This window comes from Scyliorhinus canicula, chromosome 7, assembly GCF_902713615.1.
Source record: "Scyliorhinus canicula chromosome 7, sScyCan1.1, whole genome shotgun sequence".
Classification (NCBI taxonomy): domain Eukaryota; kingdom Metazoa; phylum Chordata; class Chondrichthyes; order Carcharhiniformes; family Scyliorhinidae; genus Scyliorhinus; species Scyliorhinus canicula.
In genome coordinates this window covers 145,313,014-145,336,176 of record NC_052152.1, presented here as the reverse complement: position 1 = coordinate 145,336,176, position 23,163 = coordinate 145,313,014, and the positions used below count along the sequence as shown (strand labels likewise).

Genomic DNA, 23,163 nt, shown 5'->3' with positions numbered 1-23,163 from the left:
TTTATCGACGGTTAAGGGCAAGTGAATATTATCCAGATAAGAATGGCCATTGGGCTAATAATTGATGGAAGGTGGGTAGCATGTAATTATGCTAGTGGGATTGGAGTATGAGTAGATTAATAATGTTTTGGAGCAAAATGCAAGAATAAAAGTTAAAGTAAAATAAAAGTCTTGGGGTCACTGATTAGTCAATGTATAAGTCATTGGCAGGAATCGTGTGTATTCATAATTGGAAAAAGAAAATGAACAGCAGTGTACAATTGAATATTGAGCGTGATTCTCTGGAAAGATTTTTCAGCATGGTAGCAAGCGGAAACTGCCGCGAGCTTCCCAACCCTAGCCCACCGAAGCGAGCAACGCTATTCAACATTAATTGGTCCACTTAACGAGGCCTCACGGGCTTCTCGCTGCACATGAAGGCTTGCCAGCCAATTCGCCGGGACGGGAAATAGGGTTTAAGTGGTGATAATTGGTTTCTCTCTATGTGGGCCAGTTGCATCGCAAACTGTTTGGCGCCTTGCTTGTTTCTCGTTTTCGGCCTCTCTCATTATTCTCCAGCCTTGTTTCGCTCGAGTGAGAGCACAACGAGACAGGAGAATTGTGCCATTGTTATCTTATTTCTTGTGTTGGAGATGTGCGGTAGAAATTGGTAAAATGCAAATGTCACATGGCTGAATATGAAAGTAAATGAGGAAGAAAAGGGTATGGTTTGAGGAATTATAGGCTATAATGGGTGCAAATGCATGGGCAGCCACTGAAAATGTCCACCAGTAAATGTCGGCTGAGGGGTGAGCATGTAGGTTAGATTCTCAGAAGTCACATTCCCGCTCTGTTTATTTGGAGTGCATAACCAAATTTGACACATCACAAATGTCTTCTGATTGTGAGGAATAGCATTTTTCAGCTCAGTCTGAGGATTTTACACACATGGGGTATTGGCATCACTGTCGCCAAAATGGGTGAAGAGCCAGATCCTTCGGTACTGGAAATTAATAGAAAGGAAAGTGTAGAAGGTCAGCACTGTATCCAGTTACCATGGCCAATGTGTCTCTGTGGAAGGCACAGCTATAATGCAAATAATTATAACGCTAATTCAACAGAATGGCCAGAGAAACAGTCAAAGTGGCCTGTATATGTATTTTCTGTTGTAAGTATTCTGTTGGTTTTGTGCTCACTTTTTGGCAGTGCCAAACATGAGCAAGCAGAATATGCCATTGGAAATTGACCAATATTATTTATTTTGTAAACCATCTCAAGCATGGAACATTGTCATGGTGGGATGCTATTACCAACTAAATTCCTCAGTAATAATTACCTTAATTCGTAGAGATGGATTCTGGAGAGTAATCACTTTTCTCGCAACCACTAATTCTTCTGCCTCATATTCCATTGCAAGGGCCACAATGAGTATCTGATTGTTTTCTCTCAAGGATGATCCATAGTTTGAGTAAAGTACCTGCAGAGTTTCCCTTTTTTCTGAAGAAAAGGAATAATGGGGGATTACTAAATTAACTTTTAAGTATTTTCCATGTAAAAATACACATGATACATTTGTTCTCTGATTGGCTGTCATCTCTGTAATCCTGCCTGAATAAGATAGTAGCCACAGCTGTAACCGCAACAAGTTCCTGAAGAAGATGAATGATGGATCACGGACTTCAGGTGCATAAAATTCAGCCCTTTGTCACCAACAAAATCAGTCACCTTGATTAATTTAGATTATGAATTTCACAGTGTGAAATGCATGGAGATATGATAACTCATAAGTGCAAATCTTTCTCATGAAATAAAATTGTTCAGGATTATCTTATTAACCTGTTTATTAAAATATTCTTCTATTTTTTCTCTATAATAGCTTCTGAACTTATGCAGCCTGAAGCTAGAGACTCCCCATTGATTTTCAAGGAATCAATTAACTCTGTAACTTCAGGTTTTCCTGGCTTCCCATTGGCTGTTTTTCCTTTTGTTGATAGGTTAAAACTATTCTCTCTCCCTCACAGCATCCCTGAACCCCATCTCACCCCTGCAACCTCTCTGACCACCTTCCCCATGGGGTCACCCCCCCCCCCCCACCAAAACTTCTGCAATCCTTTATAACCCCTCACCATGCACCCACCCCCATTGCTCCCCACCTCCATTACAGTCTCTCTCATTGTCGATACCATGGTTTAGCTCAATTGGTTGGACAACTGGGTCGTGATGCAGAGCGAGGCCAGCAACATGGGTTCAATTGCTGTACCGGCTGAGGTATTCACGGAGGCCCTGTTTTTTCAACCTCACTCCTCGCCTGAGATATGGTGACCCTCAGGTTAAATAACCACCAGTCAGCTCTGCTATGCAGCCTATGGTCATCTGGGACTATGGCGAATTAACAATTGCCTTGCACAGGTTTTCTTTGCATAGCTTTATGCATCAAAACCTGTTCTGGCTCCTTATGGTGCTTCATCAGATTATCCATACTGAATGTCAGTTTAGGGTTAGAGGTGAAATTGGAACCATTTACATTCTCTGGGGCTTACGATGTCTTGGCTTCACAATGACAGATTTTAATCATTATTTGTCCCTTTCTCAAAGTCAAAATACACTTTGATGCATATTTGGCATTACCTTCATGCGGTCCAATTGCGACATTGGCGAGATCATTCCAGCTACATTCTTGAATTGATTCCCCATTGTACATGATTGTTTGAGCACACAGTATCAATCTGCAGTTCTTCATCGCCGATGTTTGATTCGTGAGTACAGCAGAAACTTCAAAGTCGGCTCCATTCATATTGACTTTCTCCACTTTCAATTTTAGGAAGAATTTCTTCTCTGGCTCTTCAGCCAGTTTGTTCTTCATGTCTGCTTTAGTGAAAGCCTCTCTTTCTTCCTCAGAACCTTTCGAAAATCGATTAATTGTGGATACATTGGGACAAAAAAATCCTTTCATTTTTTTAAAGCAAAATTTCCAAACTTTAACACATGCTGACCTCTTTCTGTCCCAAATATAAACCTAATAGAAATTGAACATTTTGGGTGGCAAGGTGGTGCAGTGGCTAGCACTGTTGCCTTACGGCACTGAAGACCTGGGTTCAATCCCAGGCCGGTCACTATCCATGGTAAGTTTGCACATTCCCTTCGTGTCTGTGTAGGTCTCACCCCCACAACCCAAAGATGTGCAGAGTAGGCGGTTTGGTCGCACTAAATTGGCTCTTGATTGACATTTTTTTTAAATTGAAAATGTTGTTCCTTGTTGAAATGTTCAGTTCTCCCATCAAGTATAAAGCTTTCTTTTGGTTAATCATCCTCATTTTTAAGGGTATTAGGATAGAATTACAAACAAATTTGGAAATAATTGTTTACTTGAAGCTCATTCAAGTGACAGCTGGCACCCAAGGTGACACTTCCAGGGTGCCAAGCTAGCAGTGCCAGGGTTGCAGGCAGCACCAGCAGTGTCAGGTTGCCAAGTTGCCCAGAGGACAAGTACCTGGGTGCCTCCAATCCCCTGGAAGACCCTCACGAGTGTCATTCCTTCTGTTCCCCACTTGTGACCAGCACTGAACGGCACTCGCCTGAGGTCTCCAAGGCGAAGGGGTTAGATTCCTCTCCTTGGGTAGATCGTGGGAGTGCATATTGAGACTAGCTGTCTTATTCTAATATGCAAATTTGCAAAATAGTGATTCAGATTGCAACATTTTGCGAGATCGTGTTAGATTTCACGAGGCGTGGCGGGCAGTGTAGATCCCATAAGAGGGATCTCCCGGCATCTATCAGCTGCACTGCCTTTCGGACGCAATGTAACTGGTAGATGTCTTGTTATACTCTAGGTGTAGCATAAGCGGCTTCCTTGTGGTGCACTCGACAAAGGAAGGATCAGATGTGGAGATAACTTCAACACATTTATTAAACTATATACACTATTATAACTTGGGTTCGACACTACTGTTAATCCTACTATAACTACTCAGGCTGACTAACCAGACTGCTACAATCTACGTGGTGGGAATGATATCGAATCAACCCTGTCTCTGTACTCACTGACTGTCTCCATTGGAAAGAGGCAGATCATGTGTGTGGTGTCCTTTATATATGGGTTGGTGGAATGCCCTCCTGTGGTCGTGTCACCTCAGTGTGTATCGTGAATGCCCATTGGTCGTGTCCTATCTAACTGATGTATTGGTTGTGTGTGTGTGATGTCTCTGGTGCTCCCTCTAGTGTCTAGCTAGTCTACATGTATTTACATTAACCCCTTGTGTATTTACAGTGATGCACATCACCACAGTAGATAGTGCTCAGTTTCCCTTTATTTACTTGATCAAAACCCTTGATGGGTTTTGAACCCGTCTAGTAAATCTCTTCTTGACATTCTTTGCTTTAAGGGGAATGACCTCAGCTCATCTAATCACTCCACCGGAATGGAAGCACTCAGCAGATTAATGAGCACCTCTTCCTGCCTTTCAGAAATTAGGCTTCATGCTTCAGAATGGTGGCCTTAGGCCAAGGTCAGTCGATCATTTCCCTTCCATTTTTTCGATTTGACAAAAAACAAGACATGTGTAGGGTGCTCATTCAAAGGGTTGGCGCAGACTCAATGGGTCCAGTGGCCTCATTCTGCACGGTAGGGATTCTATGTTTCTAAGGATCATTCAGTCACTGAATTATCCACTTAGGGGTGATTAAATAAAACTCATTAACCTTGTTTTCAATTATTTCCTTTAACGTTTGATGTTGATGCCAATTAGAACGCCAGCCTGATCACTGCTTACCTTCTGCATATTTGTAATTGTGTGTAATATCTTCACGCTCATCACTGCCAACGGCCTTTGTACTGATATTCTGACCAACTAATCGATGATTAACCTCAATCTGCTTTTTTGTTCCATCTTTATAGAGAAGCCACGAGACGTAATCTGCGTTGACTTCAGCAAAGACAAACGGGGTATCAAATTTCAGATTGACATCTCCACTTTTAATGGCTTTAACCGAAGCCGGTCCACAGCAATAGATTCCTGAAAAGAATAAAACTGAACATCACCACCACGTCAACCTTGCAACATTGCATTCTGTTCTTTTGAACAATTTTAGAAATGTGCAATATCTGGAATTGTCAAAGCTTTTGGAACATTATGCAGCTTAAATTTGTGATCAATTTGAACTATTTATTCATTAATTATGTTGTTAATAATGATTATTCAGAAGTGATTGCATGGCAGAATCTCATCTTGGGTTCAGATGACATATGCTGTAAGAGTTAAGATTTTAAGGCAGTTGGCTACCATCTAAATCTCATATTTATCTTCCGATAATTTAATGCATATCGATTGCACATGTGCCCAACAGAAAAGCCAGTCAGCAACTCATCAATTTAAAAAACGGCTGCCCCACACTGATAATATGCTCGATTTGGATTGGATTTTGATTATTGGATTTTGTTCAGTGTCACGTGTAACAAGGTACAGTGAAAAGTATTTTTCTGCGAGCAGCTCAACAGATCATAAAGTACATGAAAAGAAAGAAAATAAAAGAAAATACATAATAGGGCAAAACAAGGTACACAATGTAACTACATAACACAGGCATCGGGTGAAGCATTCAGAGGTGTAGTTAATGAGGTGAATCCATAAGAGGGTCGTTTAGGAGTCCGGTAACAACGGGAAAGAAGCTATTTTTGTGTCTGTTCGTGCGTGTTCTCAGACTTTTGTATCTCCTGCCCGATGGAAGAAGTTGGAAGAGTGAGTAAGCTGGGTGGGAGGGGTCTTTGATTATGCTGCCCATTTTCCCCAGGCAGTGGGAGGTATTGATGGAGTCAATGGATGGGAGGCAGGTTCGTGTGATGGTCTGGGCTGTGTTCACAACTCTGTAGTTTCTTGCGGTCTTGGACTAAGCAGTTGCCATACTAGACTGTGATGCAGCCAGATAGGATGCTTTCTATGGCGCACCTGTAAAAGTTGGTAAGTGTTAATGTGGACATGCTGAACTTCCTTAGTTTCCTGACGAAGTACAGGCGCTGTTGTGCTTCCTTGGTGATAGCGTCGACGTGGGTGGACCAGGACAGATTTTTGGAGATGTGTACCCCTAGGAATTTGAAACTGCTAACCATCTACAACTCAGCCCCGTTGATGCTGACAGGGGTATGTACAGTACTTTGCTTCCTGAAGTCAATGACCAGCTCTTTAGTTTTGCTGGTATTGAGGGATAGATTGTTGTAGCTACACCACTCCTCTAGGTTCTCTATCTCCCTCCTCTATTCTGACTCGTCGTTATTCGAGATCTGGCCCACTATGGTCGTATCATCAGCAAACTTGTAGGTGAAGTTGGAACCACATTTTGCCATGCAGGCGTGTGTGTGCAGTGAGTATAGTAGGGTGCTCAGTACGCGGCCCTGCGGGACCCCGGTATTGAGGACTATTGTGGATGAGGTATTGCTGTTTATTCTTACTGATTGTGGTCTGTGGGTCAGAAAGTCGAGGAATCAGTTGCAGAGTGAGGAGCCAAGTCCTAGATTTTGGAGCTTTGATAAGAACATGGCTGGGATTATGGTGTTGAAGGTGGACCTGTAGTCAATAAATAGGGGTCTGGTGGGGGAGTCCTTGTTGTGGAGATGCTTTAGGGATGAGTGTAGAACCAGGGAGATAACGTCTGCTGTGGACCGGTTACGGCGGTATGCGAATTGCAGCGGATCAAGGCATTCTGGGAGTATGGAGGTGCTGTGTTTCATGACCAACTTCTCAAAGCACTTTATTACGACTAAAGTCAGGGCCACCGGACGAATGACAAGAAAACAACATGCCTAACAGGCTTAGCTGAGTCTGGGGATTGAGGACCCTGGTCAGGGGTGACGATGAAGGTGCGCTGAGATCTGGGAGGAGGCACAAAGGAGGGGTACCATCTTGGGCCATACCCCCAATGACTACAGATGGCCCTCCAAAGGAAATATCTCCTTCCTTCCCAATTTTTATTTTATGTAAACAAAGTAGACAGCTGGCCACTTTCCTTCCTCCTTTCCCATATTATGTTCCACAGTGCTCCTATTTAGCGTTGACCAATGAAATCAAATGAAACAAACTGGGGCAGAAGTTAAATGGGCAACCCCTTAAAGGGATACATTAAACAAAAAATAAATCAAAAGGAAATGTAAAACCAAGATGGGATTAAAGGGGTCAATAAAGTTCCCCAGTTCCTGCAGTGACCAATGGGCATGTGCAATGTACTATGATGCCAGGGATGGAAAGAGGCCCTTAATTGGGTTTTCATTGGCAACTTAATGGCCTCATTAGAATTAAGGACAGACAGGTTTCCTGAGTCACTACCTGTAATGAGAGAGACAGCTCGGGGGATGTGTGGGAAGGCAGTCGGCTGGCCACCCTATTGATTTTATGCGCCTCCCCAGCCTTCAATTACACTAGCAAGGGGCTTTGGTTGGGAGAGTAAAATTCCACCTCCTTCCCCATCCCACATGATCTTTTTTGATACATTTCCTGTGGTGTAGCAGCTTGGGACTTGCAGGGTAGTTTTTTACAGCTGCTAACATAGCCCACACCTTATAAGGTCAAGCTCAAGTGTTCCCTGAGGAACAAATCTAAATAAGCATGTCCAGATAATGAAAGCCGACTGCAAGCTCTGAAGGTCAGTCAGAAGGCATTTGGAACTGTTTATAAATCTTCAGCTTCAGGTCAGAAAAGCCCAACTTAAAAAGATTGGCCTTCTTTTAAAGGAATGCTTTGCGTCCGAGATAAAGAGTGAAACACACAAGAGATAGTTAGGGAGAATTTTTGGCGGTACTTTTGACAGGCGAGAAATTGTAACGGCTATAAATAGACTTGACATGCTATTTAGTTGAAGGATGAATTATTTCTGGTTTATGAGATGACAATCTGAAGTTGATTACGGTGCCTTGCAAATATTTCTTTTGGAGAAACATTTACTTCACCATCAGGGGACCATTTCATTTTTATTTGCCAAAGGAGAGTCTCAAACTAAGCACATCACAGTAAAAGGCACTTACCCAAAATTATTATTGTATACACCATGATATGCACCCTTACCATTACTTTTCTCCTGTGGTGTTGGGTCTAGTACTTGCCAACCATCATAGCCTGGCTTCAGATCAGGGCGTGTCATCCACGATTCAATCCAGCAGTGGAAATTCCTTCAGTGTTACAGAGAATAATTATAGTTAATAACCGCTACCCCTTTACTTGGATTTTTATAATTAGTCTTAAAACTAGTTTACAGGCATGGCTTCATCCTCTTCGGTTCTTAGTTTCAATGGAGAAATTAAGAACTGGCTTGGAAAATGTAAATATTAGAACTTCTCTATTAAAAAGTGATTAATAAATGATCTTTTTTGTCACAAGTAGGCTTACATTAACACTGCAATGAAGTTACTGTTAAAAGCCCCTAGTCACCACATTCCAGTGCCTGCTCAGGTACACAGAGGGAGAATTAAGAATTCTCAGCTGGTACGGGAATTGAACCCGTGCTGCTGGCCTTGTTCTGCATCAAAAACCAGCTGTCTAGCCCACTGAGCTAAACCAGTCCCTTACATGTCACTCCCACCAGGCACTTAAAACTGCATCAATGTTTTAAAATCCCATTTGGTCCTTCAAAAGGCGACATACTATTATAGCCTACCTTAGACTCTTCTCACCCATTTAGTCTCACCTTCTCGAGGACAATTCAGAATGGACAATTAATGCTGGCCATCTCCCATGAAAGAATTTTTAAACATTCTCCTGAAGTTAAGTTTTTGTAAAAGTCCACAAATAAACTTCAGCATATTTATACATCCCTTAATCCTGGCCTGCTGCCTTCAACATAGCACATACACATATTTTGGGTTGAAAATAAAGTAATTTATTATTTTAACCTATTGTTGTTGATTCAAATTTAGGTACCTACTCTCCATCCAATAAGAAAGAAACAGTTGGACCTGTACTCTGGTTTCCCAGTTTATTGATGTTCCATCTTAAGGCATACAAGACAGTTTGGACCAGTATTCCTATTTCACCATTCTTACTGTTTCTTACCTTCAAGGCACATGGAGCTGGGGCAGGTGGGGGGAATCTGTTTGGGAACCAGTTAAATGCCGGCAGACTTGTAAGATAGCCCTGAATGGGTCCATTAAGTATAAAAAAGTCTTCCTCCCTCTTCTACTCTCGGAGGTAGGAATGTGGGCGCGATTGAATGGAAATGAAACAGAGTCCCGTGTGAGGGTACGTTTAGCTGAGTGTTCCCCGCTCCGCTTACCTGACATCCCAATCTCTAGAACCCCCCCCCCCCCCCACATAATGGGGTCCTGGAGCCCTTGCACCCCACCTCACAAGGGCAGCACAACCCCTGCCCAAAACCCAGCATGGGTGAAATGCCACCTGGGCATCAACAACCTGGCAGTGCCCCTGCCAGATGAGGTGGCATTAGGGGACTGCCAATTGCCAAGATGCTAAATTGCACGTTTGTGGAGACAACTGCTAAATAGTACACAGTCAGGGTCTCTGAGGAAAGGAGATTTGATTCCTGGCACTGGGTAGATCCAGTGTAGACACAGTCAAGTGAGCCTAACTGCTCACCTGTCGGAAGGTCTCCCCCTTCCCCCCCACAGGCTAACACTTAGGACGAGGGCTGGTAACATGCTGCAGCTGCAATAAATCCTACGGAATTCAGCCCATCTCCCTGGCCTGCATCTCATAGGTAGTCTCCACATGCGCTATTTAAAATGCGTCCAACCATATGCCAGTCCTCTGTAAGGCCTAGGATAGGGTGAGGGCCAACCTAGGAAGTCCCTGCTCGATCTGCATGACTCACACTGTAATAGATTTGGATTTATTATCATGTGTACCGAGATACAGTGAAAAGTGTTGTTCTGCATACAGTCCAGGCAGATCGTTCCATACTTGAAAAGAAAATAGGACATTCATAAATACACAATGTAAATACATAGACACAGACATCGTGTGAAGCATACAGGAGTGCAGTACTACTCAGTAGAGAAGATGTACGGGGAGATCAGTTCAGCCCATAAGAGGGTCATTTAGGAATCTGGCAACAGCAAGGAAGAAGCTGTTTTTGAATCTGTTAGAGCGCGTTTTCAGACTTTTGTATCTTCTGCCCGATGGAAAAGGTTGGAAGAGAGAATGACCCGAGTGGGAGAGGTCTTTGATTATGCTGCTCACTTTCCCAAGGCAGTTGGAGGTGGAGACAGAGTCAAAGGATGGGAGGCGGATTTGTGTGATGGAGCGGGTTGTGTTCACGACTGTAGTTCCTTACGGTCTTGGGCCGACCAATTGCCATACCATGCTGTGATGCAGCCAGATAGGATGCCTTCTACGATGCATCTGTAAAAATTGGTAAGAGTCAATCTATGTAGCCAAATTCGTTTAGTTTCTTGGTGAAGAATAGGTGCTGTTATGCTTTTTTGGTAGTTGCATCAACAAGGGTAGACCAGGACAGATTGTTGGTGATGTGCTTACGTAGGAATTTGAAGCTTTTGAAGCTGTCAACCATCTCCACCTTGGCACCATTGATGCAGACAGGGGTGTGTTCAATACTTCTCTTCCTGAAGACAAACACCAGCTCTTTAGTTTTGCTGACATTGAGGGACAGATTGCTGTTGTCACACCACAACACAAGGTTCTCTGTCTCCCTCTTGAAATCTGACTCATCGTTGTTCAAGATCCAACCCAATATGGTAGTGTCAGCAGCAAACTTGGAGGTGGCGTTGGAGCCAAATTTTGCCACACAGTCGTGTGGAGTATAGAGAGTATAGTAGGGAGCCAAGTACGCAGCCTTGCAGGGCCCCAGTATTCAGGAGATGTTGTTGTTAATCCTTACTGATTGTGATCTATGGATCAGGAAGACGAGGATTCAGTTGCAAAGGGAGGAGCCAAGTCCTAGGTTTTGGAGCTTTGATTTGAGCTTCACTGGGATTATGGTGTTGAAGGTAGAGCTGTAGTCTGACGTAGGAGTCTGTAGTGTGAATAGGAGTCTGACGTAGGAGTCCTTGTTGTCAAGATGCTCCCGGGACAAGTGTCGGGCCAGGGAGATAGCGTCTGCTGTTCACTGTTGTGGCATTATGTGAATTCATCGAATTTACAGTGCAGATGAAAGCCATTCAGCCTATCAAGTCTGGATTGGCGGTTAGAAAGAATATCTTACTTAAGCCCACGCCTCCATCCTATCCCCATAACTCAGTAACTTCACCTAATCTTTTGGCGAGTAAAGGGCTATTTAGCATGGCTAATCCACCTTACCTGCACATCTATGGACTGTGGGAGGAAACCGAGGAAAGCCATGCAGACATGGGGAGAAAGTGCAAGCTCCACACAGTCAACTGAGGCCAGAATTGAACCTGGGTCCCTGGAACTGTAAGGCAGCATTGCTAACCACTGTGCCACCCCTGCACCGTGCAGTGAATCAAGACATTCTGGAAGTATAGAGTTGATGTGTCTCATGACCAACCTCTCGAAGCAATTGATAGTGATAGATGTCAAAGCCACCAGACGGTAGTCGTTGAGGCATGTTGCCCTGTTCTTCTTTGGCACCGATATGGTGGTGGTCTTCTTGAAGCAGGTGGGGAGCTTAGAAGGTAACAAAGACACATAATTTGCAGTGCAGACGGAGCCCATTCAGCCCATTGAGTCTGCACCGACCCTTGGAAAGAGTATCCCATACCTCTACCCAATCCCTGTAACCCAACCTAACCTTTTTGGACATGAAGCGGCAATTTATCATGGCCAATCCACCTATCCTGCACATCTTTGGACAGGGGGAGGAAGCCGGAGCACCTGAAGGAAACCCACGCAGGCACAGGGAGAACGTGCAGACTCCGTACAGACAGTGACCCAAGCCGGGAATCGAACCTGGGACCCTGGAGCTGTGAAACAACTGTGCTACCCACTGTGCTACCGTGCCGGAACGGAGTAGGAAGAGGTTGAAGATGTCCGTGAACAAACCGACCAGTTGGTCCATGCAGGATCTGAGTGCACGACCATGGACTCTCAGGACTCATTGCTTTCTAAGGGATCACTTTCAAGAAGGCCCATCTGACATCGGAAGCTGTGACAGTAGGTATGGGTGTGTCCGAGGCTGTTGGGGCAGTTGACAATGGTTTGTTGGTTTCCTGCTCGAAACAAGCATAGAATGCATTGAGTCCATCAGGGAGGGCTGTGCTGCTGCCAGTAATTCTACTTGACTTTGCTTTGTAGCCCATTATGTTCTTTAAGCCTTGCCACAATCAACGAGAGTCCGTGTCGTTAGTCTGTGACTCTAGCTTAGTTTGGTATTGTCTCAATGAGCAATGAGGTCCCACTCTTTATAAATTCCTTCAGTAACTACCTGTGCTAACAGGGAGCCAGCTAATCAGGGTCCAGACCTATTTTCTGGGTCAACTGGCAGACTCCCAATAGAGTTTCAGTACTCTAAAAGTTAAGTTAGTGTTTCAGTTTCATGAGTCCTAATCTCAGGAAACCACTACACCAGAAATTATAATCATTTCCAGAAGCACACCAATTTTTACAAGCGCCATTTCTAATTAGAATCAGGTCTGAGAGGAGGTTTCCTCTCTCCATGGTGGTTAATGTAATTGAAGACCTGCTGTTTCCAAACACAGCACAGCAGAAACCTTTACCCTACATGTTTAAAACTTTCCTGAGTAAAACTGCTTGGTGAAATTACCTGTTCAGTAGCCAGTTGTATTGTGAATAGTAAAGAAAGATGAGGGTAATGTGACTGTCAAGCATTTCACTTAACTCCAAATGTTTTATTTCATTGATATTGCCGGAAAGAAACATCGCGCACAATATCTAATGGATGGTTGATCACAACTTGAAGTTTGAGATTATGAACGAAAAACTAGCCTCAATGTCTGTTCCCATGGTTACAGGGTGAAAAAAGTGTGATTTCATATCATAATGTGCACTTTGTGCAGGACATATTGAGCAGTCACAGAGGAATTAAGCTGCTAAATAATAAAACACATGACACTTAGGCTGGAATATCTGAATCCATTGACACCAATGCAACAGGCCATTGATACTTGAGGCAAAATATTTTCCTGATCCTGTGGTTTAAATCAATACCAACAAGATGTCTGGTTGTATATTTAGAAATGTCTTTGCAAGGCATGCTTTATTAGTATTTGCACAAAGAGGATTTATTTGATGTTTGAGGTAGTAATTAAGGTCGCTGTTGGGTCATGGAGTGCAGAAGCAGTTAAACAAACCCCTCCAACTCATCCTTATGAATTCCGATCCATGGGGCAGCACAGTGGCGCAGTGGGTTAGCACTGCAGCCTCACGGCGCCGAGGCCCAGGTTCGATCCTAGCTCTGGGTCACTGTCCGTGTGGAGTTTGCACATTCACCCCGTGTTTGCATGGGTTTCGCTCCCACAACCCAAAAATGTGCAGGGGAGGTGGATTGGCCATACTAAATTGCCCCTTAATTGGAAAAAAATAATTGGGCACTCTAAATAAAATAAATAAATAAATAAATTCCCATCCATTCACTGTTTCCTGAAAGATCAGGCCATGTTTTTCAATTTCTATCATACTTTCTGAATGAATGAATTAATTAATGTAGTAAATGAAGTGATGGAACTCAACTCACCAGACACTATCTCCCGATTTTCTCACCCTTTTTCCATTCTCATCGATGAAGCTGTCAATTCTCAGATTTTGCTCTGTGTCGTGAGCAGAGTTGAAATTTGTAATAGGTCGAGTTGGAATTCCCAGACACCGCAAGACTAGAACAAAGTGACAAGTGTTAGTATGGGTCCCGTATGGATTGCATTTAAGACTGGGATAATCAAGTCGGGCTCCACTCAAACACCAGTTATCCGATTTGTCACTTGTCGCTAAAAGATTGAAAGAAAGATAACGGTACACTTGGTTCAAAACAGCTCGGGAATGGGCTGCTTGTTGGAATGCGCCCTCATTACATCGCAACTGGTGGAAACTGGGTGGCATTGGTGATAATTTCTGATGGAACAAGAGTCACTTTCATATCAGATTTGGGCAGGCATTGTTCGTTGGTTATTATAATCTCTGCTTTAAAATACATAATCAAACCACACGATTTATGATGACACAACATTTTCCAGAAGAGAAAATAGTGAGGCAAGGACCCTCAATAACTGATTGAAATTAAAACAAGGACATCTCATTCTGTTTAGCACTGATGAAATATTGAGGGAGGAGAGAAAGTCCCAGCCATTTTAATTGCTGGATTCTTCAAATTTGTCCCTGTTCATGAGCAAACACCCCATGGGAAAACATTTGTTGCTTTAAAACATCAAAAGTGGCAACACAAAATGACAGGGACTTTCAGTAAGGGCTGCCTGAGACTTCAGAGAAATGTTAAAAATAGAAGTTAAAAATGTAAGTGTTAAAACTGGACATTCCATAAGGTCATGGCAGAAAATCTGGTTCACCAATATAGTTATATCTTCCAATGAATACATCACCGTAAATAAAGGTTAAAAAAGTGCCTACAAGAAAAACAATGAGGGTGAAAACAGGCATGAGTGGAAATTATTTGGAAGGGGTTAACTCCTGGATTATTATGGCAAAGAGAAGGATGTTGTGCGACTCCATCAGATACTTACAATAGTAGTCTTGATTCATGTCTACCTTTGAGATCTGAGGAAAAATTGTTGATTTTACCGTGTGTAGGATCAAGAGGCTTTCTACTGAGCTTATACAGTTGGCAGAATGTGATCTATGCTGATTGTCTTGCGGTGGGTCAAAATCCAAGACATCTCTTGTGCTCATCCTACGTTTCAGTTATAAATTGATGTAAAAGTCATCACTGGTTAGTTATGTGGATTAATGAGCAGATGTTTGAAGAGATCAGCAATTCATTTTGTTGGAATTTTCTCTCCTCTCTCTATTTTTTTTTAAAACATTTTTTATCAGAAAGAGATATTTTGTATTTAACTCAAACCACTTTTTGAAGGTCCTTATCTCACTAGTTCCTCTTCTGGGAAATTAACCAGGGCTATAAATGTTACTTTAGTGTCTTTTGTCGCTAACTTCATGGTTCAATAGAAGGATTAAAAATACAGATCTGAATAACCAACAAAGACAATGGGTGTGATTTAATCACCGCGTTGCGCCCAATGCAGATCAGGGCATGCCGGTTAAATAGCAGGAAAGGCCAAAATCGGGATCCGTCGGTTTGCTATCTAACCAGTTTGCTCTCGCTGGTGGGTTCCAGATTACACCCAAACACGCTGAAAAAAATCATAGACATCAATTAAGACCAATCTCCATCTCATTAGTGAGATGGAAACCCAATGTAATGGCCTCCTGTGAATTAACTGCGAGAGATCATGTGGGCGTAATTTATCTCTTTTTAAAAGGTGGAGCTGCCGCAATCGTTGCTGAGGGGACCTGAGGAGGTGAGTAGTGTTGCACGTTTTACTGTGGTTGTAAAACGCGTTTATTGGAGTGTATTAACACGCCTCCGTATTCAACGTGTGCTTAACACTACTAGGCTCTGTTCTATGTATTTATTCAGCTCTGGAGTCGCCAGGTGCCGTATAGACACCGTCACAAGTATTCCAAGGTCAAGTTCAAAGTAATAAAGACGATACACCGATTAGTAAGGTTCAAACGATCAATATTTATTATACAGTTATAATGAATACTCATGCACACACTAAGAGACTAAGCTATAACTAAACTTAAGCAAACAGAATACTTATCTAACAGGAACAGGCAAGGTCAGGGAACGAGGCCTTCGTCCTGGTCTTGTACTGCAGCCTTCAGCAAGCGTTCTGGTAACTGGGGGTCTAGTGGGCTTGGATCGCGTAGCGAGCGTTGAACTTACAGTTTCGGCGGCTGGTGCTCAACGGCTGGAGTCAGGATGCAAGATGTCAGTCAGAGCCGGAGCACGGGTTTAACAGACCGGGCTATGTGGGGAATTTGCCTTTATACCCCTCTCTAATGTCCTTGCCCCCTTCTGGGCGGGCTCTACCTTTCGGTACCGATTGGAGCGTTTCCAAACGGTTACCTTCAAAATCCTCCAATGCGAAGGCCTTCCTCGGTGTTGGGGGGTGGTTTCGATATTCGTTACTTTGGTGCCATCCTGTCTGCGCAACCAATTAAGTGTTACATTGAGATGGAAATGTTGCCATTGTTCGTGCCTGGATCTGGGCTGCCTCATCAGAATGCTAAGCGCTTTGCCATTAACACCTTTGGCTTGGAGATCTTGCACCTGGCCAGAAACTGGTTTGCTGCTTGCAAAATGCTAATTAGTTGAGAGCAGACTGTCTGCTCTCACTAAACAGGCTTTTCCTTCTGTCTTCCATTTTACTTTGGTTCAGTGTCCATTTTGCGTGGCCAGCATGGCTACAGTAGTCATTTCCATTTTTGGGCTTGTAGCTTAAGGACATTGGAGTAGCTGCTCCAGTGCTCGGGAGCGGGGAGGACCCCCAGCGATAATGTCCCTGTTCAGGCATGCTTTGTGTCGTAGGTCATGGGTCGTGTCTGGGCTGGAGGGGTGAGGGGCTCAGCATCTGTGGGGCCAAAAAGCAATCCTCCAATATTGTGTATACATGGAACAAGGGCATTTCTGCCTGTATGTCCTACCAAATAATTCCAAGACACAGTCCTGCTCTAGGTTATATGCTGCAGGTCACTTTAACTCCCTCTGACTGTGAGCAGCCCCCACCTTCACAGCTGAATGCTATTGCGAATAAGGAAACGGCTTTGTTAGTTATGTGAGCACTTTACCGCTCGTGGTAGAGGTGCCATGTCTCAGATGAGTGTTATTTCCAGAATTCCAATTAAACTCTGAGGGCTGGAAACTTTGCCTGAACCCTGGAGGCGTCAGCACCATAGAGGCAGCGGCCAACATTCAGACATACAAGAGCAGGGCTCTAGCACTGAGGACATCCCGCGAGCAACGGATGAATGTGTGGATCAGGGGCGGGTACCTAAACACAGGTTCCCGGTGGGGGTCTGGGTCTAAGGGCTCCTGCTGTGGCCGGGAGAGAGGTATTCCAGCATAACTGGCTCGGTGGGTGGTACTCTGAGAGAAAGCGGGACAAAAAATAGTGGCAGAGGGTTGGCGGATATCAGGGTCCTGGGGTGGAAGCCCAAACCGATTGTCGGACTTTCTCCTTCTCCAATTCCTCGTAGGTACCACAATGAATGGTGTGGCCGACCCCGGTGTTGGTGGATGCCTAGGCAATCAGGTGTTGGAGAAGGCGGCAGCAGCGTTAACGCAGGCTAGAGGCAGGGAGCAGCAGCGCACACTGCAGACCCGGCTGCCCATCAGGCCGAGGAGGGATCCAGAGGGGGATGTCAGTGAAGGTGTACAGGAATTGTTGGTCATTCGAGAAGATTATGGAAAGTATGTACCGTGGGAGGTTCCCTCTCAGCAAAGACGCTTTGTGGCACCTTTGCCATGTCCTTGCTGACTTGGCAGTCCATGCAGGAGGAGGAGGCCCACTCTTGGTGGCCATGAAGGTCGCCGCAGCCCTGAATGGATACGTAGGGCAACAGGGTTGGGGGTATAGGCAGGCCCCTTATGAAGAATTGCGTGACAGACGCTGCACATGTAACAGGTATTTAATGGTGAGCATTTGAAATCCCGATTGCCTCGACCTACAGATAGCTCCCTCCACCTGCCGAGTGCCCACTCAAGGATCCTAAATCTTCTTCATCTTTCATGCTCTCCTGCTACATCTTCACCCTGCTGCTTTTTGTTCCTGTGGCCTGGGTGCCCATGTTGGACGTCCTCTGGTGCTCGATGCTGGAAGGCCTCAGCCGATTTACCATCAAAACAGGCATCACCGTGCGACCATGTTCTGCCCACTGACCATGAGACACGCCAGTGTCAGGTCAGAGAGAGATTCAAATGAGATGGAGACTTCCGTGGCCTCCCTGGTGACAGGCACCGTGTTGGCCCCCAGCGCTTCCTCTTCCCGAACAGTGCCCTTAGTGCCCTGGGGGTCTCCATGGGATGGAGGCGCAGCTGGAGTGAGCTCCAGAAGAGTCTGAGTCATCTGGCTTTGCCAGCACTCATTGTCTGCACCATGGTGTTGACGCCCTCAGTGATGATCCTCAGTGACTGGTCCATGCTCTGCAGTGGCTCAGCAATGTCCACCTGAATCTGGGACAGGTCCCTCATTGACTGTGACATAATGTTAAGCTCCTCAGCCGTGCCTGTTACAGACTGAGCCATGCCTTGGACACCGCACTCATGAAACTGAAGTCGTGCTCCAGGCTTTCCACTGCGGTCAGCACCCGAGCAGTGTTGGCCTCGATGCCATGCATTGTCAGCCCCATGTCCTGTGCCTGTAGCCTGTTGGACTCCTCCAATCAGGTATGCACTCGCCAGAGTGTCGCTAACATCCCATCCTGGATCGCACACTTGTGCTCTAACGTCTGTCTCAGTGCCCAGAGGCTCGGCATCTGACTGGAATTCAGCTGAGTCCTGGGATCCAGCAGACCTCCGACTGCTGACTCCCCTGGATGTTCCTGCCTTCACCTGATGTGCATCAGCAACTGTGTGGTGTTCCCGAGCAGCATGTTCATTAATTCAGCCCACCAAGGTGTGTATCTCTGCGCTGGTGGAAGGTGGGATGACAGCTGTGAAGCCTCTCCCCCAAGGTGTTCTATTGGAATGGGGTGGGGGGGTAGAGGGTGGCCCTGGATGTTCAGTCCCATCAGGTGGAGGTCCTGTGAGAGAAGTGACATGTAGTCAGTCAGAGGGAAGAATACTTTTGTCTGACATGATCAACTTACCTGAGGAACGTCATCAATGTGAAGGGGCAGTGGATCCTCACCTCTGCGGTGCAAGTCAACCTCACTGTTCATGATTGCTGTTTCCTTGGTCAACCCGCAAACTCCAGGGATGAAAACTTTGATGTCGGCAACCCCGCCACCCACCTTGGCCCTTTCACCCCTGTTATGGACTAACTTCTTCAGGGACAGAGAGATGGTACTGTGAGCCATGCACCTGTTGCATTGGCGGCGGGGGGGGGGGGGGGGGGGGGGGGGGGGGGAAGATCTATGTCAGGTTGTATGTGTGGGCACTGCACCTGGACAGGAAGGGTTATGTTGGCGGGTGCCGGGATGTGCTGGGTCATGAGTGCAATTGTCGGATGTGGGGCAGGGGAGCGAGGTGGCTGCCACTGTACTTGGTGGGTCCGGGGCGGGGAGTGGTGGCAGGCGGAACTAATGGCAGGGGCGTGGTGTTAACCTTTCCTTGCAGCTTGGAGGTCATTGGTCTTCTTCCTGAAATGTATGGCAGCCCGAATGGACGTCTGCTGCCACTGCCTCCCAGGCGGAATGGACAGCCCCGCTGCTGGTCGTCTGACCCCCTCGGGGGGAACAGGGGGCTGGATTCTCCGATTTTGGGACTATGTCCCCACGCCATCGGGAAAATTGGCGTAAAAAGGCCACAGATTCCAAATTTTTGCAGGGGGCTAGTAGGCAGCTGTCATAGAGCTCGCAGCTCTAGCTGCCGATACACCCCCCGACATTTTAGTTCTTATGTTCTTATAAGGGGCAGTAGATTTAGGACTGAGTTTAGGAGGAACTTCTTCACCCAAAGGGTTGTGAATCTATGGAATTCCTTGCCCAGTGAAGCAGTTGAGGCTCCTTCATTACATGTTTTTAAGGTAAAGATAGATAGTTTTTTGAAGAATAAAGGGATTAAGGGTTTTGGTGTTCGGGCCGGAAAGTGGAGCGGAGTCCACAAAAGATCAGCCATGATCTCATTGTATGGCGGAGCAGGCTCTAGGGGCCAGATGGCCTACTTCTGCTCCTAGTTCTTATGTTCTTATGTTCTTATTTCCGGATCAGAGGCCACGCATGCGTATGGCGGTGGCCTCCAGTGGCCGCGTCCTGCTCTATGGCGGACTCAGCCGCGGACCTGGACTGCCAAAATAGTGCCCCGCATCGGCCGCTCGCACACCCCGACCCCCGCACACATTGCCCCCATCCCCTGCCCGCCGATCTGCTGTCCCCTGACCGTGGCGGCCATGGACAGCCACCACGCGAGGATCACGGATGGTGGGACCATGTTATAACCTCGCCGTCGGGAATTTAGCCAGTCGGAGACAGAGCATCGTGGGGCGGGCCTTAGGCAATGGCCTTTGGCGGTGGATACTCGACATGGCATAATCCACGAGTACACCGATTTTCGGGGGGGGGGGGGGCGAATTGCAAAACAGGTGCTGGTCCCGATTTCGTGCACCAAAACAGATTCTCCCTCGTCGCCGAATGTGATTTCGGCATCGGGATGCGGAGAATCCAACCCAGGACGTCCCGCCTCATATCCATAGCATCCAGAAGCCTGGCCAGGTCAGCATTGCCAAAGCAGGGAGCATGTCTGCATGGTACATAGAACATAGAACAGTACAGCACAGAACAGGCCCTTCGGCCCTCGATGTTGTGCCGAGCCATGATCACCCTACTCAAACCCACGTATCCACCCTATACCCGTAACCCAACAACCCCCCCCCCCCCCCCCCCCCCCCCTTAACCTTACTTTTTTTGTGCCATGCCTCTGTGCCTGTATGCTGACTGGGAGTGAATTGTAAGGGAGCGCTTACAAACATGTCTCTGTCTTTGGAGGGGAACTGACGATGAGCGAGTCTGGTGACCCTAAAGTAACTATTTTGGAAAAACTCAAATGCAACACATTACTGCAAATGACACCCAGAAGGTCCAAATGATGTAAACAAGTTCTCTGAAAAGTCACTTGTTACTGCTATGAGGAGCTCCGACCCATGCTTCCAATCCTGGGAATATCCCATGTCTTAATTCTCATTGGTGGATGCAGAATGAACAGCAACAGCAACACAGCTAACATAAGAAATGATTAGTGTGGAAGAGGAGGTCATGTCTCCACAGAAATGTCTGGCACCTGAATGACAAATTTCTGAATGATCGCTGCTAATTTTTAAGTACAAAAGCTGAGCAATCCTTTTATTTATGTGACAGTTTAATTAGAATTCTCTTTTCAGAGATCAAATCAGACAATGAGATATGCTGAATAAATAACCTGCAATCACCAGCAACAGGTTAACGTGACTTGCTTTTTCTAAGCTCTATCATTTATCAAGCCCTGTGCTGAAATTGGTGCTGTGCTTGCATGCTTACAGAGCATAATCTGCTCCTGTGCATGTACAACCAAAAGCCTCTTTCTTTCCTCAACACTGCTGTGTAATGGGTGTGCTCTTTTTCTTTATCACTATAAAGAAACTACTGTGGCAAATACACAGAATTGAGCAAATGTGGATTTGCATTCCATCCAATGACTGATGCAAAATGGGGGACTTTTTCACCCTGAACCCGTGACGTATTTTGCAGCAAATTGATTTTCCCATTGTTCCCACTCTTCGCCGCTGGGGATCCTGTGATGGTGGTCAGCATTGCCAAAGCAGGGAGCAGGTCTGCATGGTGCCATGCCTCTGTGCCTGTATGCTGACTGGGAGTGAATTGTAAGGGAGCGCTTACAAACATGTCTCTGTCGTTGGAGGGGGGGTGGGGGGAGGGGGGGGGGGTTTGCCACCGGAAGTGCCAAACCTTCAGACCAATTCTGTGACTCACCAGTAAAGCTAGCACTAACCGAGACTGGGGCGGCCCCCATATTAATATTCAGTTACTCTCTCAGGCTCCGTCAAGATGATGTTTTGTCATAATTGGAATGGGTTAAGAGGAAGAATTAAATAATTCTTCATGGCTGCAATCATTCACAAGCCTTGAAATAAATTATCAACAACTTCCCACAGATGGTTGTTACAAGTCGAAAGCTCAACTGTCCATGGTGGCTCCAGGTTGACTCCATTACATTTTTATGGAATACAAACTACATAGACACACATGAATGATGACTTTTGTAAAAACATTTTAAAATCTTGCAAATGAACAAAGGAGAATTCAAAATCCTCACAGGAACTTACTCTGGGGCCAGATAAATTGAATTATATTTCTCATATCTGACAGAAGTCCTGGCCTTATTTTTTATTCATTCATGGGATGTGGGCGTTGCTGGCTAGGTCAGCATTTATTACCCATCTCTAATTGCTTTTGAGAACAGTGTTATAGTCAGGACATCATGTGATATGGCGGGGAACTTGCAAGTGAGAGTTTCCTATCTGCCTGCTTCCCTTGCATTTCTAGGTGGCAGAGTCACAGGTTTGTTCTTGAAGGAGCGTTGCCGAGTTGCTGCCATTCATCCTGTAGAGGTACACACCACTGCCACTGGTAGCTGAGTTCCCGATATAGCGGAGAATCTAGCATTAAGAAAATGGGATCGCAGCCTCTTGCCCCCTGCTGGCGGTGGGATCTGGGTTCACGACAGAGGGAGGATGGAAATGGATATAAATCGGTCTTCATGACCCATTTGCATCCACTTAGCATACCAGGCACCATATTCTTCGGACCTGCATGATTCCCTGGTCTTTGGGACATGGGCGGGATTTACTACAGGTATTTTCCAGGATGGCCCCGACGGGATGAATCTTACGGTTGGCCAAGGAGCTAACTCTTTAAGGAGGTTGCCCCCAAAGTCCATCCAAGGACTACCCACAATGCAAAACCTGCCCACCCCACCCACACCAGACCACCCTCATCACCCCAGCCCCAAGACCTAGATTAAGAGATACCCAGATTTTAAAATATTTTTACAAAAGTCATTATTCATGTGAATCTATGTCGTTTGTATTCCAAAAAATGTGAACCCCAGATGAAAGAACCACCCCGAGTCCCCCTAAATAGGGACCCCCCCCCCCCCTCCAGACAAGACACCTCTGTCAAAAAGCCCCTCAGAAAAGATAAATCTGTCAGGTAGCCCCCCCAGAAAAGGGATACCTGGCAGGAAGCCCCCCCAGAAGAAGCAAACATAGCTGTCAGACTTGCTTCATTCTCTAACCACAATGTCTGCAAACAGCAACCACTTCAAGGAGAGTTAAGTGCTGTTCATTTCCAGCTGAGCACTTCAAAGTCACTCAAGCATGAAGGGGGTGATTGGAATGCATTTAACTCTCTTTGAGTGTCGATGTTTATAAATATTGAGAATTTTGAATTCTGCCTCTGTGTACCCAAACAGGCACTGGAATGTGGTGACTAGGGGCTTTTCACAGTAACTTCATTGCAGTGTTCATGTAAGCCTACTTGGTACAATAAAAGGTTATTTATTTTATTTTATATTGTGGTTGAAGTTCTT

The 23,163-nt window shown here is 45.5% G+C and overlaps 1 protein-coding gene across 2 annotated transcripts in view; it reads right to left on the bottom strand.

Moving 5' to 3' along the window:
• The window catches only part of LOC119969437 (protein-glutamine gamma-glutamyltransferase 2-like), a 98,595-nt gene that overhangs the window by 14,481 nt on the left and 60,951 nt on the right, over positions 1-23,163 (bottom strand). The window contains exons 7-11 of one of the 2 annotated variants that reach the window (XR_005461353.1): positions 13,585-13,720; positions 8,028-8,131; positions 4,749-4,991; positions 2,608-2,880; positions 1,316-1,475 (exon numbers count right to left, since the gene is read on the bottom strand). Coding sequence is in view for 1 of the 2 variants with exons in the window: in XM_038803072.1 (XP_038659000.1) it covers positions 1,316-1,476; positions 2,608-2,880; positions 4,749-4,991; positions 8,028-8,131; positions 13,585-13,720 (917 nt within the window). In the remaining variant the exon portion in view is untranslated. Of the gene's footprint in view, positions 1-1,315; positions 1,477-2,607; positions 2,881-4,748; positions 4,992-8,027; positions 8,132-13,584; positions 13,721-23,163 lie in introns of both variants that reach the window. The other variant, XM_038803072.1, reaches the window with a different exon arrangement.